At 42.7% G+C, this 13,475-nt stretch overlaps 1 protein-coding gene across 1 annotated transcript in view; it reads right to left on the bottom strand.

Annotated features, from left to right (window-relative positions):
- Positions 1-29: 29 nt before the first annotated feature.
- The window catches only part of frem2b (FRAS1 related extracellular matrix 2b), a 116,304-nt gene continuing 102,858 nt past the window's right edge, over positions 30-13,475 (bottom strand). The window contains exons 19-26 of the mRNA XM_036961304.2: positions 12,081-12,273; positions 11,688-11,792; positions 11,308-11,435; positions 10,892-11,026; positions 10,290-10,416; positions 4,840-5,027; positions 4,512-4,658; positions 30-4,060 (exon numbers count right to left, since the gene is read on the bottom strand). Of these exons, the coding sequence (XP_036817199.2) occupies positions 3,461-4,060; positions 4,512-4,658; positions 4,840-5,027; positions 10,290-10,416; positions 10,892-11,026; positions 11,308-11,435; positions 11,688-11,792; positions 12,081-12,273 (1,623 nt within the window). The 3' untranslated portion in view covers positions 30-3,460. The remainder of the gene's footprint in view (positions 4,061-4,511; positions 4,659-4,839; positions 5,028-10,289; positions 10,417-10,891; positions 11,027-11,307; positions 11,436-11,687; positions 11,793-12,080; positions 12,274-13,475) is intronic.

Raw genomic sequence — 13,475 nt, 5'->3', positions numbered from 1 at the left:
TCTGCTTTTCAAACAAGACAGCAGTCTGATTTCCTTGAAAAAAACTTTATTTGCAGACCACTTTGTGCTTTAGGTCTATGTTACAAATACTTACAGCACATATGCATTTAACATTGATAATTCCCAAAACATCCAAACGGTATATTTATTTGCAATACATATATTACATACATGTGTATACACTCACACAGGCATTAGATGCATTCAACAAAATCCTGAAATCATAATGGTAGTGTTAATAACATGATATAAGAGCTATTGGTGGTACAGTGACAAAATGTAAACATCAGCAAAAATAATCATATTCAAAAATAAAGAAATATTGGGATTCTACTTTAGTGGTATGATATTGTAAGTTGCATAGCATTGATGTTTTCAAAAATTAAACAGCAAACAATATAGAAATCGGAAGTTTATAAAGTAGTGGGTATATGAAGTCACTATCTATAGATACAGTATGGAGGTCATTGTGTGTTATCTTAGTATTGTGACTGGGGCATCTATTGACAAGGTGATGGTCTATTCCAGGTCTATACCTTTTCTTTATGCATCATTACATTGCAAAAGTGGCAACCATGTCTGAAACATATTTTATGTGGTTTGTGGCTGATTAGAAAATTATCTCCAGAGGGAAACAAATATTAGATCTTTATTATTGGCAATCCCTATGGATAGTTATGTGATCAAATAAATACTTATGTAATGTATAAACATTTCATCTCTCTAACAGCCATGATTTAGATTGTAGTAGATCATAGTTGGTTTTCCCTGCTGGTCGGAGACCCAAATGGCACCCATTTCTCGATATCGCACACTACTATAAAAGTAGTGAACTATAAAGGGAATAGGGTGCCATTTGGGATGCAGGCATATTCATGGACCATTATGAATGTTTTTATAATAAGATACTAAATATAAATGTAAAACCTTTGGAGAACATTTGGTACAGATCAGTCACTTCATAGCCCTGTAGAGAAACAGAGTTAGTCCAGAATGGCACCCTACTCCCTATTTAGGGAATAAGCTACTCACTATATGATGAGTCTGTGCCTAGTGGATCCATCTAGAGCTGCTATAAACTGTACATTGCAGACCAGCTGTCTTTAAAATCAACTCACTAGTGGAGAGTGGGGTAAGTTGAGTCAAAGGGCTAAGTTGAGCCACTCTTGTCTCTAGCAAACCATACACAAAATTAATAATTTGACCAAATATTTAGGAAGATGTCATCATTTCATGGAGTCTGTGAAGGAAGAAACCACTTGGAAAAAGTGGTAAGCAAGTATGTTCCAAAAAACAGATTTTCACCAAGTCAAATGAATTTATTGTGTTAAGAGGTTTCATGATGCTTGTATCTAAACCAAAATAGGTAGTCGTATCATTGTTGTAGACATCAGTTGGGGTCTAGAAGCTACAACATGAGGTGCTAAACCTAGCATGAATGTGCATCCTTGTAGCTATGTGGGCTAATATAGTCAAACTGTTTACCTTGGGGTAAGTTTAGTAAATGTTTTCTTCCCAGGTATAATGAAAGGCTGGGATATGAGGGTTTAAAATACACAAAAGTGATTGTGATGAAAAGTAAAGATAGACATGGTTTTAGAAAGGTACTGGTAATATTTCATTCAGTACAGAAATGTGTAGGGGTAAGTCGTGCCAAGATATCACTTTCTTTGGACAAGCTATGTTTTCAAAACTGTAATGTTTACATGAATTCTGATTATTTTCAGGGATACACAACATCCTGAAATATATGTAGATATCTTTGTTAGAAAGAATACTAGATTTCCATTGATGGAGTGATGCTGAATGTAAAAAATGGCTCTACTTACCCACTCTCCCCTACAGGATATACCTTTTCTCATTAGATTAAATTCAGTACTGTATGTATTCAAATACAGGACCACACTGATATAGGATATGTCCACAATGGCACCCTATTCCCTATATGGTACCTTAATTCCTCATGGGCTCTGATCAAAAGTAGTGCACTAAATAGGGAATAGGATGCCATTTGGGACAGAGCTATAGAAAGTCACTACAACCATGATTTTGGGACTATCGAGAGAACAATTATCCCCCCCCAACATTGTGATCAACTTGGAACTCTGTTAGGATAGAAAAACATGTAACTGAGTCTGAATTAGCTACAGTAGATTAGACACATTTTCACCCAAATCTGCATTACACATTATTAAACAAGTTTAAGCAATTATTTGAAAGAAAATACAAAATCAGAAGCAGGCACAAATGATAGATAACCATGAATACAAACAAAACAAATAGAATAACCATGTAATAGAGAAAATCTAACTATTCATCCCAATTTACACCCTATTCCCTATATAGTGCACTACTGATAGTGCAAAATAGGGAATAGGGTGCCATTTGGGACGCTCACTACAGTATAACATCCAGTGGATTCTTAGGCACCTGTTGAACTTCAACATGAATCAGCCTCCATACTACAGTACAGAGAGCAGACCTGGGTTCAAAGACTATTTTAAATCATGTAAAATACTTCAGCTGTGATCAATTGAGCTTGCCTGTTGCAGTGGAACCAATATAAAAAGCAGGCTAAAGCTAATATACTTGAAATATTTAAAATAACGTTTGAACCCAGGTTTGACAGAGAGCTACAGTAGAACATTACAGTAGTACATATTCCCAGTGTTAGCAGACTATTGACAGTGGCTTGACACAGGAAAACAAACATACACATTAACAACTATGACAGTTCTATGACAACTTTGCAATCATATTGAATACTGAATACCAGGAATACCTCAACTCTGGGCCTGGAAGGCTGAAACACTTCTGGTTATCAGTCTTTCATTCTAACCAGAAACTGATTACATCATGGAACTCTACTGCCCATCAGTGACAATCAATCAATCAACTACCAGGTAGAAAAGACCATCAGCAGTTATTCTGCCCTACAGGCCTGGAGTTAAATAGCCCTGCTACATGTCCTTCTACCAACTCACAGGACCACCATCCATCCTATAGGACAGAGGCATCTGCTGCTTTAGTACCTTTGGACAAATCATAAACATTTTTGGGATCAAGTGTAACATCATAAAACAAAGCAATAATGAATGCTGGCAAGTGCCTTGAACAGAACAGGTTACAGGTACTGCCCTAGATGGGGCAGTCTCCCCATAGAGAGAGATTGTCTAACCTCTATGGTCTCCCCTACAGCAGAGCAGAAGGACTGCAGGATTTCAAGTAGGTTTTTGTAGGTTTTTGTACGGAACCAAAGCTCTCATTGCCGACTGTGTTGTTTCAGTTGTCCCCTCCCTCTCTTTATATCCAAATGTAAAAATTATGAGGCACTTGCAAAACAAAACACACAAAAAAAAAAAACATCTGTCAGTGTTTTTTTTTCTGTGGAGAATATCCGTCCATCGGTCTTTCTGTCTCAGTGGTCATGTCGAAGGAAGTCCGTTTGTCTGTCTGTCCGTCAGACTTCTGAGCTGTCCAAGCCACTGCAAGTGAACCCTGATGTCACCATGGGCTCAGTGGAGCTTGACGTTGTTGTGGGAACCTCCATCTTCTTCTTCTCCTGTCTGGACCGTACGGTTAGCACTATGACGATGATGATGAGGATGGTGAGGAGGAGGCCCACCAGAATCCCTATGATCAGGACCAGGCTGTCCTCGCTCTCCTCAGGATGGTTCAGCTCCCTGGGCACCACACCCCGAGTGAGGACCTCCCGGTCAGGGCTGGTGCGGCGCTGGCGTCTGAGGTCCAGGGCGATATGGAGAATGTTGGTGCCTCGGTTGTTGTCCAGGCCGATGTCCTCTGTCAGGTCTGGCACCCTGTTTGCTGACCGCCTGGAGCGAAACTGGGACTGGGACGGTCCTCCTGCAGCCATAGTTTGATGCTGGGTTTCTCTGTCCATGCTGCTGTGTTGGGTCAGGGAGTGGCCTCCTGCAGCCAAACTGCTGTGTTGGGTGAGTGTGTGGTACTCCAGACTTCTCTTCCCGATGCCCCTGTTAGCATTCTCTCTGGAGCGTACGGTGTAGATTGTGTGTATGAACCACTCTCTCCCTGCTGACACCTGGACACCAGAGGAACAGGGTTAGTCATGAGGGCTGGGTAGTTTACCTGATCATGACACGAACAATCCCTGGTCATTAATATAAACAATAACAAGCGACACCCCACCTCTGTTTTGGTAAAAAGCTGAGGGATGGGCCTGGAGAAATGTAACCACTCTCAAATTCATTGACAGGGCTGACCATCCAGGGCTGACCATCCATGATATCAAAATGATAGTTTTTACCATGTTTTGAGTTACGACAGTTGAACTAAGCTCATGAGGCATTTCTAAGTTATATTCGTCAAGAATCAATGGGTATATATAATAAATGTATACGTCCAGAACTGGATGTAGCAACTAAGAATTCTAGCTTTAAAGCAGTGAAAGTGATACGAATAATATGAATAAGACCAGGATGTTCCTTCTCCACTATTCTGTGTTATGTAGCATAGGGGTCAGGGAGACGTACCTGGAACAGTGCTGTAGAGTCCATGCTGAAGCCGTCAGATCCAGGCTGTCTGACCAGGGCCAGGGCCTGAGGGTCGTCTACAGCCAGCAGAGCCCTGAACCCCACGTTACCAAGCGACCTGGCCTGGGTCTCTGGCTGGGCCTTATCCTGGAGGAGGAGAGGGAAACACTAGTAAACACTATACCAACATTGGTAAAGGTGTTTAGGATATGTATGTGCATTTACCCTGTACTAGATCCTTGTCTACATTCCACATTACACGCTATTCCCCAGATATTGCACTACTTTTGACCAGAGCACGATGGACCCTGCACAGTACTGTACTTACAATGATTTTGAATCTGTAAAGCAGCGATGGAGCATCAGCCAGACAGCCGTACTCATTGTTGTTGGGGTTGTATTTGGGCACGTATCCATCCGCGCCGGTGCACAGGAACACCTTCTCTATGTTACAGATAAAGGAATCCCCCAGGTTCTGGACTGGGTCCACCATCACTCTGCCATATATCATGTCACCTGGGAGGAGATCAGGTTTGGGTTAATACAGTAATAACTCAATCAATCAATCAATCAGATAGTCAATGGGGCTACCTCCATCCCAAATAGCAACCTATTCCCTATGTAGTGTACTACTTCTGATCAGGACCCATGAAAAGGTGTCGTGTGTGAGAAGTGAGAAGGCTGTGAGAAGCTGGTTGTAAGGCTTCAGTGGGGGCTCCTCAGAGGAGGAAGGGGAGGACCATCTTCTTCAGTGAATTTAATAAAAATAGTGAAACATTAAAAAAGTTGTTCTTTTTAGATAAAACTATACTAAACATATTCACATGCCACCAAATGATTGATTAAAACACTGTTTTGCAATGAAGGTCTACAATAGTCTCAAAAGCACCCTCTTGTGTAGTACCATTCTGTAGCCAGGGGAACAGCAAGTTTCCATCATCCTCTGGGTACATTGAATTCAATACAAAACCTAGGAGGCTCACACAGTACACAGTAATTATGACAACTTCAGAAGATGCCATTCGACCTATGAGAACTATTGTATCATGAACTGACATGTTGTTCACCCAATCAAAGTATCAGATAATTAATCTAGTACTGAAAGAATAAGCTACAGCTAGCTGGCACTGCAGTGCATAAAATGTGGTGAGTAGTTGAGTCAAAGAGAGAGAAAGACAATAGTTGAACAGTTTTGAACAAATACATTTCTGAAAAAATTGAGGAACGAGAGAGATAGCTATATTTTGTTGTATTTTTTCCCTCCGTTTTCATGTCCACTTACTTAGCTAGCAAATGCAGCTAGCTAGTTTAGCCGACTCAAACAGAGAGGGATGCTATGTTAACTAGATGGCTATGGCTATCCAACACGGAACTCCTCTAAGTCAAGGTACGCTTTTGGTTGTATTCATTTATTGCCAGCTGGTGTAACTGCTAAACTGCTTGCTGCCTGTACACTGTACAGGATGATTGTAGCGGTTTAATATCACGTTAGTTCTAGTAGGTATGTTGACTATGATGTTAGTTAACATGGTGACGATGTAGGCTGTGTGTAACGGTTAGCAGTCATGATATGGAGGTTTGGCTTGGAAAGGTTTTTTCACCTGGTCACAGACAGCTGATATGTTGTGCACTGAAGTCCACAAGCCAAGGAGAAAATGTGAGAGGAGGAGAGCAAGTACAGTGCCTTTGGAAAATATTTTGACCCCTTGAGTTTTTACACATTTTGTTGGGATACAGCCTTATTAAATTGAGCTTTTTTCTCGTCAATCTACACACAATACCCCATAATGAAAAAGCAAAAACAGGATTTTAGAAATGTAAAATATCACATTTACATAAGTATTCAGACCCTTTACTCAGTACTTTGTTAAGCACCTTTGGCAGCGATTTCAGTCTCAAGTCTTCTTGGGCACTACAAACTTGGCACACCTGTATTTGGGGAGTTTCTCCCATTCTCTTTGCAGATCCTCTCAAGCTCTGTCAGGTTGGATGGGGAGCGTTGCTGCACAGCTATTTGTGTCTTCAGAGTCTTCAGGTGTCTTCAGAGATGTTTGATCGGGTTCAAGTCCAGGCTCTTCCTGGGCCACTCAAAGACATTGAGTGTGCCTGTCCCAAAGTCACTCCTGTGTTGTCTTGGCTCTGACCTTAGGGTCGTTGTCCTGTTGGAAGGTGAACCTTAGCCCCAAGTCTTGAGCGCTCTGGGGCAGGTTTTCATCAAGGTTCTCTCTGTACTTTGCTTCGGTCATCTTTGCCTCGATTCTGACTAGTCTCCCAGTCTCTGCTGCTGAAAAACATCCCCATAGCATGATGCTGCCACCACCATGCTTCACCGTAGGGATGGTGCCAGGTTTCCTCTAGAAGTTCATTCTTGGTTTCATCAGACCAGATAATCTTGTTTCTCATGGTCTGAGAGTCTTTAGTTGCCTTTTGGCAAACTCCAAGTGGGCTGTCATGTGCCTTTTACTGAGGAGTGGCACTCTACCATAAAGGCCTGATTGGTAGAGTGCTGCAGAGATGGTTGTCCTTCTGGAAGGTTCTCCCATTTCCACAGAGGAACTCTAGAGCTCTGTCAGACTGACCATCAGGTTCTTGGTCACCTCCCTGACCAAGGCCCTTCTCCCCCAATTGCTCAGTTTGGCCGGGCGGCCAGCTCTAGGAAGAGTATTGATGGTTCCAAACTTCTTCCATTTAAGAATGATGGAGGCCACTGTGTTCTTGGGGACCATCAATGCTGCAGTTTTTGCTACCCTTCCCCAAATCTGTGCCTCAACACAATCCTGTCTTGGAGCTATACGGACAATTGCTTCAACCTCATGGCTTGGTTTTTGCTCTGACATGCACTGTCAACTGTGGGACCTTATATAGACAGGTGTGTGCCTTTCCAAATCATGTTCAATCAATTGAATTTACCACAGGTGGACTCCAATCAAGTTGTAGAAACATCTCAAGGATGATCAATGGAAACATGATGCACCTGAGCTCAATTTCGAGTCTCATAGCAAAGGGTCTGAATACTTATGTAAATAAGGTATTTCTGTTTTTAATATATTTGTAAAAAAAATGTGATCAATTTTAGAATAAGGCTGTAACGTAACAAAATGTGGAAACAGTCAAGGGGTCTGAATACCTTCCGAAGGCACTGTAGATAGATGCGAGAAGGAATTATATATACAACGAGCAAAGTGATTATGTTGTTTGTATGTGGGTGCTATGAAAGTGAACTGTGTTTGTGTGTGATCAGGTGTGTATTCATTCGGTAGATTTGGTTGAAAATGTTTCTTAAATGGAAGCAAATGGAACGAAACGTGGATAAACATACCTGAATTTGTCCAAAAGAAACTCTCATTTGCAACTGTTGGACTAATGATTACACAGTAGATCAGCTAGATGCAGGCAAGAGTCTGCAAGGCGGTATTGAATGTGTCACTGTCTCTCACCTTGTTTACACAAAATGTTATCTTGACCTGTTGTAGCAACCTCATGATGACCGACCCTCCCTCATCTTAAACAGCACTGACCAATCCTCCCTAATCTTAAACAGCACTGACCGATCCTTCCTCAACTTAACTTCTTATGGCTGGGGGGCAGTATCGAGTAGCTTGGATGAATAAGGTGCCCAGAGTAAACTGCCTGCTACTCAGGCTCAGAAGCTAAGATATGCATATTATTAGTAGATTTTGATAGAAAACACTCTGAAGTTTCTAAAACTGTTTGAATGATGTCTGAGTATAACATAACTCATATGGCAGGCAAAAACCTGAGAAAATAATCCAACCAGGAAGTGAGAAATCTGAGGTTTGTAGGTTTTCAAGTCTTTGCCTATCCAACATACAGTGTAAAATTGGTCCGATTGCACTTCCTACGGCTTCCACTAGATGTCAACAGTCTTTAGAACCTTGTTTCAGGCTTCTACTGTGAAGGGGGAGCGAATAAGAGCTGTTTGAGTCAGGGGTCTGGCAGAGTGCCATGAGCTGATCACGTGCGAGTTAGCTGCGTTCCTTTTCCTTTCTAAAGACAAAGGAATTGTCCGGTTGGAATATTATTGAAGATTTATGATAAAAACATCCTAAAGATTGATTCTATACATCGTTTGACATGTTTCTACGAACTGTAATGGAACTGTCGTCTAAACTAAGTGCCTGCGCCTTGTGAATTTGGATTTGTGAACTAAACGCGAACAAAAAGGAGGTATTTGGACATAAATTATGGACTTTATCGGGAAAAAAAACATTTATTGTGGAACTGGGATTCCTGGGAGTGCATTCCGATGAAGATCATTAAAGGTAAGTGAATATTTATAATGCTATTTCTGACTTCTGTTGACTCCACAACATGGCGGGTATCTGTATGGCTTGTTTTTGTCTCTGAGCGCTGTACTCAGATTATTGCAGTGTGCTTTTCCCGTAAAGCTTTTTTGAAATCTGACACAGCGGTTGAATTAAGGAGAAGTATATCTTTAATTCCATGTATAACACGTGTATTTTCATCAACATTCGTGATGAGTATTTCTGTAAATTGATGTGGCTCTCTGCAAAATCACCGGATGTTTTGGAAGCAAAACATTACTGAATATAATGTGCCAATGTAAACTGAGATTTTTGGATATAAATATTAACTTTATCGAACAAAACATACATGTATTGTGTAACATGAAGTCCTATGAGTGTCATCTGATGAAGATCATCAAAAATGAGTGATTAATTTAATCTCTATTTCAGCCTTTTGTGACTCCTCTCTTTGGCAGGAAAAATGGCTGTGTTTTCTGTGACTAGGTGCTGACCTAACATAATCATATGGTGTGCTTTCGCTGTAAGGCCTTTTTGAAATCGGCCACTGTGGTGGGATTAACAACAAGTTTATCTTTAAAATTGTGTATAATACATGTATGTTTGAGGAATTTTAATTATGAGATTTCTGTTGTTTGAATTTGACGCCCTGCACTTTCACTGGCTGTTGTCAAATCGATCCCGTTAACGGGATTTCAGCCGTAAGAAGTTTTAAACAGCACTGACCGATCCTTCCTTATCTTAAACAGCACTGACCGCCACAATAAGGTGAGGGATTGATTGATAAATGCCCATGTGAGAGGCTGTGTTTGTTTGTAGCATTACAGTACCCTGTGAGAGGCTGTGTTTGTTTGTAACGTTACAGTACCCTGTGAGAAGGCTGTGTTTGTTTGTAGCGTTACAGTACCCTGTGAGAAGGCTGTGTTTGTTTGTAGCATTACAGTACCCTGTGAGAAGGCTGTGTTTGTTTGTAGCGTTACAGTACCCTGTGAGAAGGCTGTGTTTGTTTGTAGTGTTACAGTACCCTGTGAGAAGGCTGTGTTTGTTTGTAGTGTTACAGTACCCTGTGAGAAGGCTGTGTTTGTTTGTAACGTTACAGTACCCTGTGAGAAGGCTGTGTTTGTTTGTAGCATTACAGTACCCTGTGAGAAGGCTGTGTTTGTTTGTAGCGTTACAGTACCCTGTGAGAAGGCTGTGTTTGTTTGTAGTGTTACAGTACCCTGTGAGAAGGCTGTGTTTGTTTGTAATGTTACAGTACTCTGTGAGAAGGCTGTGTTGGTTTTTAGCGTTACAGTACCCTGTGAGAAGGCTGTGTTTGTTTGTAGTGTTACAGTACCCTGTGAGAAGGCTGTGTTTGTTTGTAACGTTACAGTACTCTGTGAGAAGGCTGTGTTGTTTTTTAGCATTACAGTACCCTGTGAGAAGGCTGTGTTTGTTTGTAGTGTTACAGTGCCCTGTGAGAAGGCTGTGTTTGTTTGTAACGTTACAGTACCCTGTGAGAAGGCTGTGTCGCTCTCCTGTCCGAAGCCCATGGATCCGTCAGACAGCCACAAAGTTCTCTTAGACAGCAGCAACATGTGTGTGTTCAGACTGAACTCAGCCGCAACCGGGTCACTCACCTGGGATAGAACACACACAGTACAAAGTTTTACCATCTTAGTATAGGACAACACATACCATTCAGTTACCATCAGAGAACACAGACCAATCACAGTGTTACCATCAGACAAACACCCCTCAAGCTGTTCCTACTAGAGTACATCCCACTAGAGTACATCTCTGTGTGCACTCAAAGATTGTCATCTCACAGACACTTTAATGATATGATATTGATGCTCACTCTCAGAAAAAGGGTTCCAAAAGGGTACTTTGGCTGTCCTCGTCGGAAAACCCTTTTTGATTCCAGGTAGAGCCCTTCTGGGTTCAATGTAGAACCCTTTCTACAGAAGGTTCGACATGGAATCCAAAAGGGTTCTACCTGCAACCAAAAATGGTTATTCAAAGGGTTCTCCTATGGGGACAGCCGAAGGACCCTTTAGGGTACTAAATAGCACCTTTTTTTCTAAGTGTGTAGTTATCCTAGGGTGATCTGACCTGCTGGAAGCGTATGTCCAGGTCGAAGGTGACAGGTTCTCTGGGGTTACAGACAGGAGGCAGGGAGTACTCCAGACTGGGAGGAGAGGTACAGGGCAGCAGCTTCACCGTGTAGGTACCTGAGTAGTCACGCACCTGGGAGACAGAGGGGAATAAGACACTTATTTACACCAGATACACCAGTGCCGATAACACACTACGACTCAAGAAGGAAATCCTGTAAATTTCACTGTAAGGTTGTTGTTGTTGTATTCGGCCCAATGTGACAAATAAAACATGTATTTGATTTGATTTTTGATTTGCTACTCCCAAGTCTTTACACTTATGACACAGAGTTAGCAGATAAAGAAATAAAGATGATGTGAAATATATTGATAACCCAGTATTAAAGATGGAAGAAAAGATGCTGTCCTCACAGCGAAGTCTGATGTAAAGGTCCACTGCTGCATGGGCTGGTTGTAGGTGGGCTCGCTCCTCACCAGGCTGAGGTTAAAGGTCACCCCAGGGTGGTCCGCACACATCACCATGGATGACAGAGAGGAAGCTGGATACAGACACAGGTAAGGCTAATACAGAACTAAAGAGGAATATGTACAGTATCAAGCGTGTCAGAGTAGGAGTGCTGACTTAGGATCAGTTTTGTCTTTTACATCAAAATTAATAAGATTACATGGACGGGGGGACGTGATCCTAGATCAGCACTCATACTCTGAGACACTTGATACATACGGGCCCTGGGCTACTTGTTTAAGACCGTGGATGTAGTGTATGAAAAGAGTAGATAATGTGAACATACCAGAGTGTGATATGACAAATAGTCCTCTGAATCGAGCCTCTGTTCTGAAGTTGACCACCAGACGACCCTGTTCGTTGATACGCATACTGGTGGGGTACAGGGCTCCTACAGAATATAGCCAGTCAGTCTCCCTGTCACACTGAACTAACACATCCCTACTATTATAGCCCACCCACTGAGGAAGGTGCGGTGAAGGGCACCTGCAGAATAGAACCCATCGTTCTCACTGTCACACCAAGCTAACACATGCTCATTAATTGCTGTAGAAGCAATAACATAACCATATAATCTGTGGTCAAAGTACACCAGACAGTGTTGTATTTGTTTGTTTTTGCCTCATTCTGTAAAGACTGAAATTACTTCTGAATATATTTAATTTGATGTGAGACTTGCCTTGTAGCTCAGCCTCAGGAGGGCTGCCGATGCCGTCCCGCCACAAGATGGCAGTGTCGTATACGAAGGTGAGTCGTAGCTCAGATTGCAGGTCAAAATGCTGCCAGCCCCCTGCCCCAACCGGGGAGTGGAACACATAGGAGACGTGGAGGGGCACCCGGAGGGTCACATAGGACTGGACCAGGTTCAACACCTAGAGAGAGACATGCATCAAATCAAGCCGTATTTAACATGCATTTTAACAGCAATACACTTTACAACAACTGTACAGTAATACAGAATACTAGCAATAGTAGGTTCAACTCCATCAGAGAGACAGGAGAAAGAGGGAGAACTAAAGAGAGAGAAATAGAGAGAGGGGGGAAGAGAGAAAGATAGTGAAATAAAAAGAGAAATAGAGAGGGGGATAAGAGAAAGATAGTGAAATAAAAAGAGAACTAAAGAGAGAGAAATTGTCACGCCCTGGCCTTAGTTATCTTTGTTTTCTTTATTATTTTGGTTAGGTCAGGGTGTGACATGGGGGATTTATGGGTTTGTCTGGTCTAGGGTTTTTTGTATGTTTATGGGGCTGTTTCCTTTCTAGGTAGTTTGTAGGTCTATGGTTGCCTAAATTGGTTCTCAATTAGAGGCAGCTGTCTATCGTTGTCTCCGATTGGGAACCATATTTAGGCAGCCATATTCTGTGGGTACTTTGTGGGTGGTTGTCTTCTGTCATTGCACCAGATAGGACTGTTTCGGTTTTCACATTTGTTGTTTTGTATTTTGTAGTGTTCTTGTTTATCGTCTATAGTTAACATGTTGAACTCTAGCCACGCTGCATTTTGGTCCTCCTCTCCTTCAGCGGAAGAAAACCGTTACAGAACCACCCACCACAACAGGACCAAGCAGCGCGGTAACGGGCAGGAGCAGGAGAGGCAGCGATGTCAGGATTTCTGGACATGGGAGCAGAATCTGGACTATACAACTTGGGAAGAGAGACAGGTGGGCGGTCGACCCAGGGAGAGTGCCGGAGCCCGCCTGGGATTCGCTGGAGCAGTGCGAGGAGGGTTACAGGAGAATGGAGTTGGCGAAACGAGCACGGCGGCGCGGTAGGAAGCCCGAGAGGCAGCCACAATTTTTTTTTTTGGGGGGGGCACACAGGGAGTATGGCAAAGCCAGGTAGGAGACCTGCGCCAACTTCCTGTGCTACCGGAGAGCGAGAGAGACCGGGCAGGCACCGTGTTATGCTGTGGAGCGCACGGTTTCTCCAGTGCGGGTGCATAGCCCGGTGCGGTACATTCCCGCTCCTCGTATCGGCCGGGCTAGAGTGGGCATCGAGCCAGGTAAGGTTGGGCAGGCTCGGTGCTCAAGAGCTCCAGTGCGCCTGCACGGTCCGGTCTATCCAGTGCCACCTAC

The sequence above is a fragment of the Oncorhynchus mykiss genome, chromosome 24 (genome assembly GCF_057628025.1).
Source record: "Oncorhynchus mykiss isolate SJ-2025 chromosome 24, ASM5762802v1, whole genome shotgun sequence".
Classification (NCBI taxonomy): domain Eukaryota; kingdom Metazoa; phylum Chordata; class Actinopteri; order Salmoniformes; family Salmonidae; genus Oncorhynchus; species Oncorhynchus mykiss.
The sequence above is the reverse complement of the archived record's forward strand: the minus strand, read 5'-3'. Positions and strand labels throughout refer to the sequence as shown.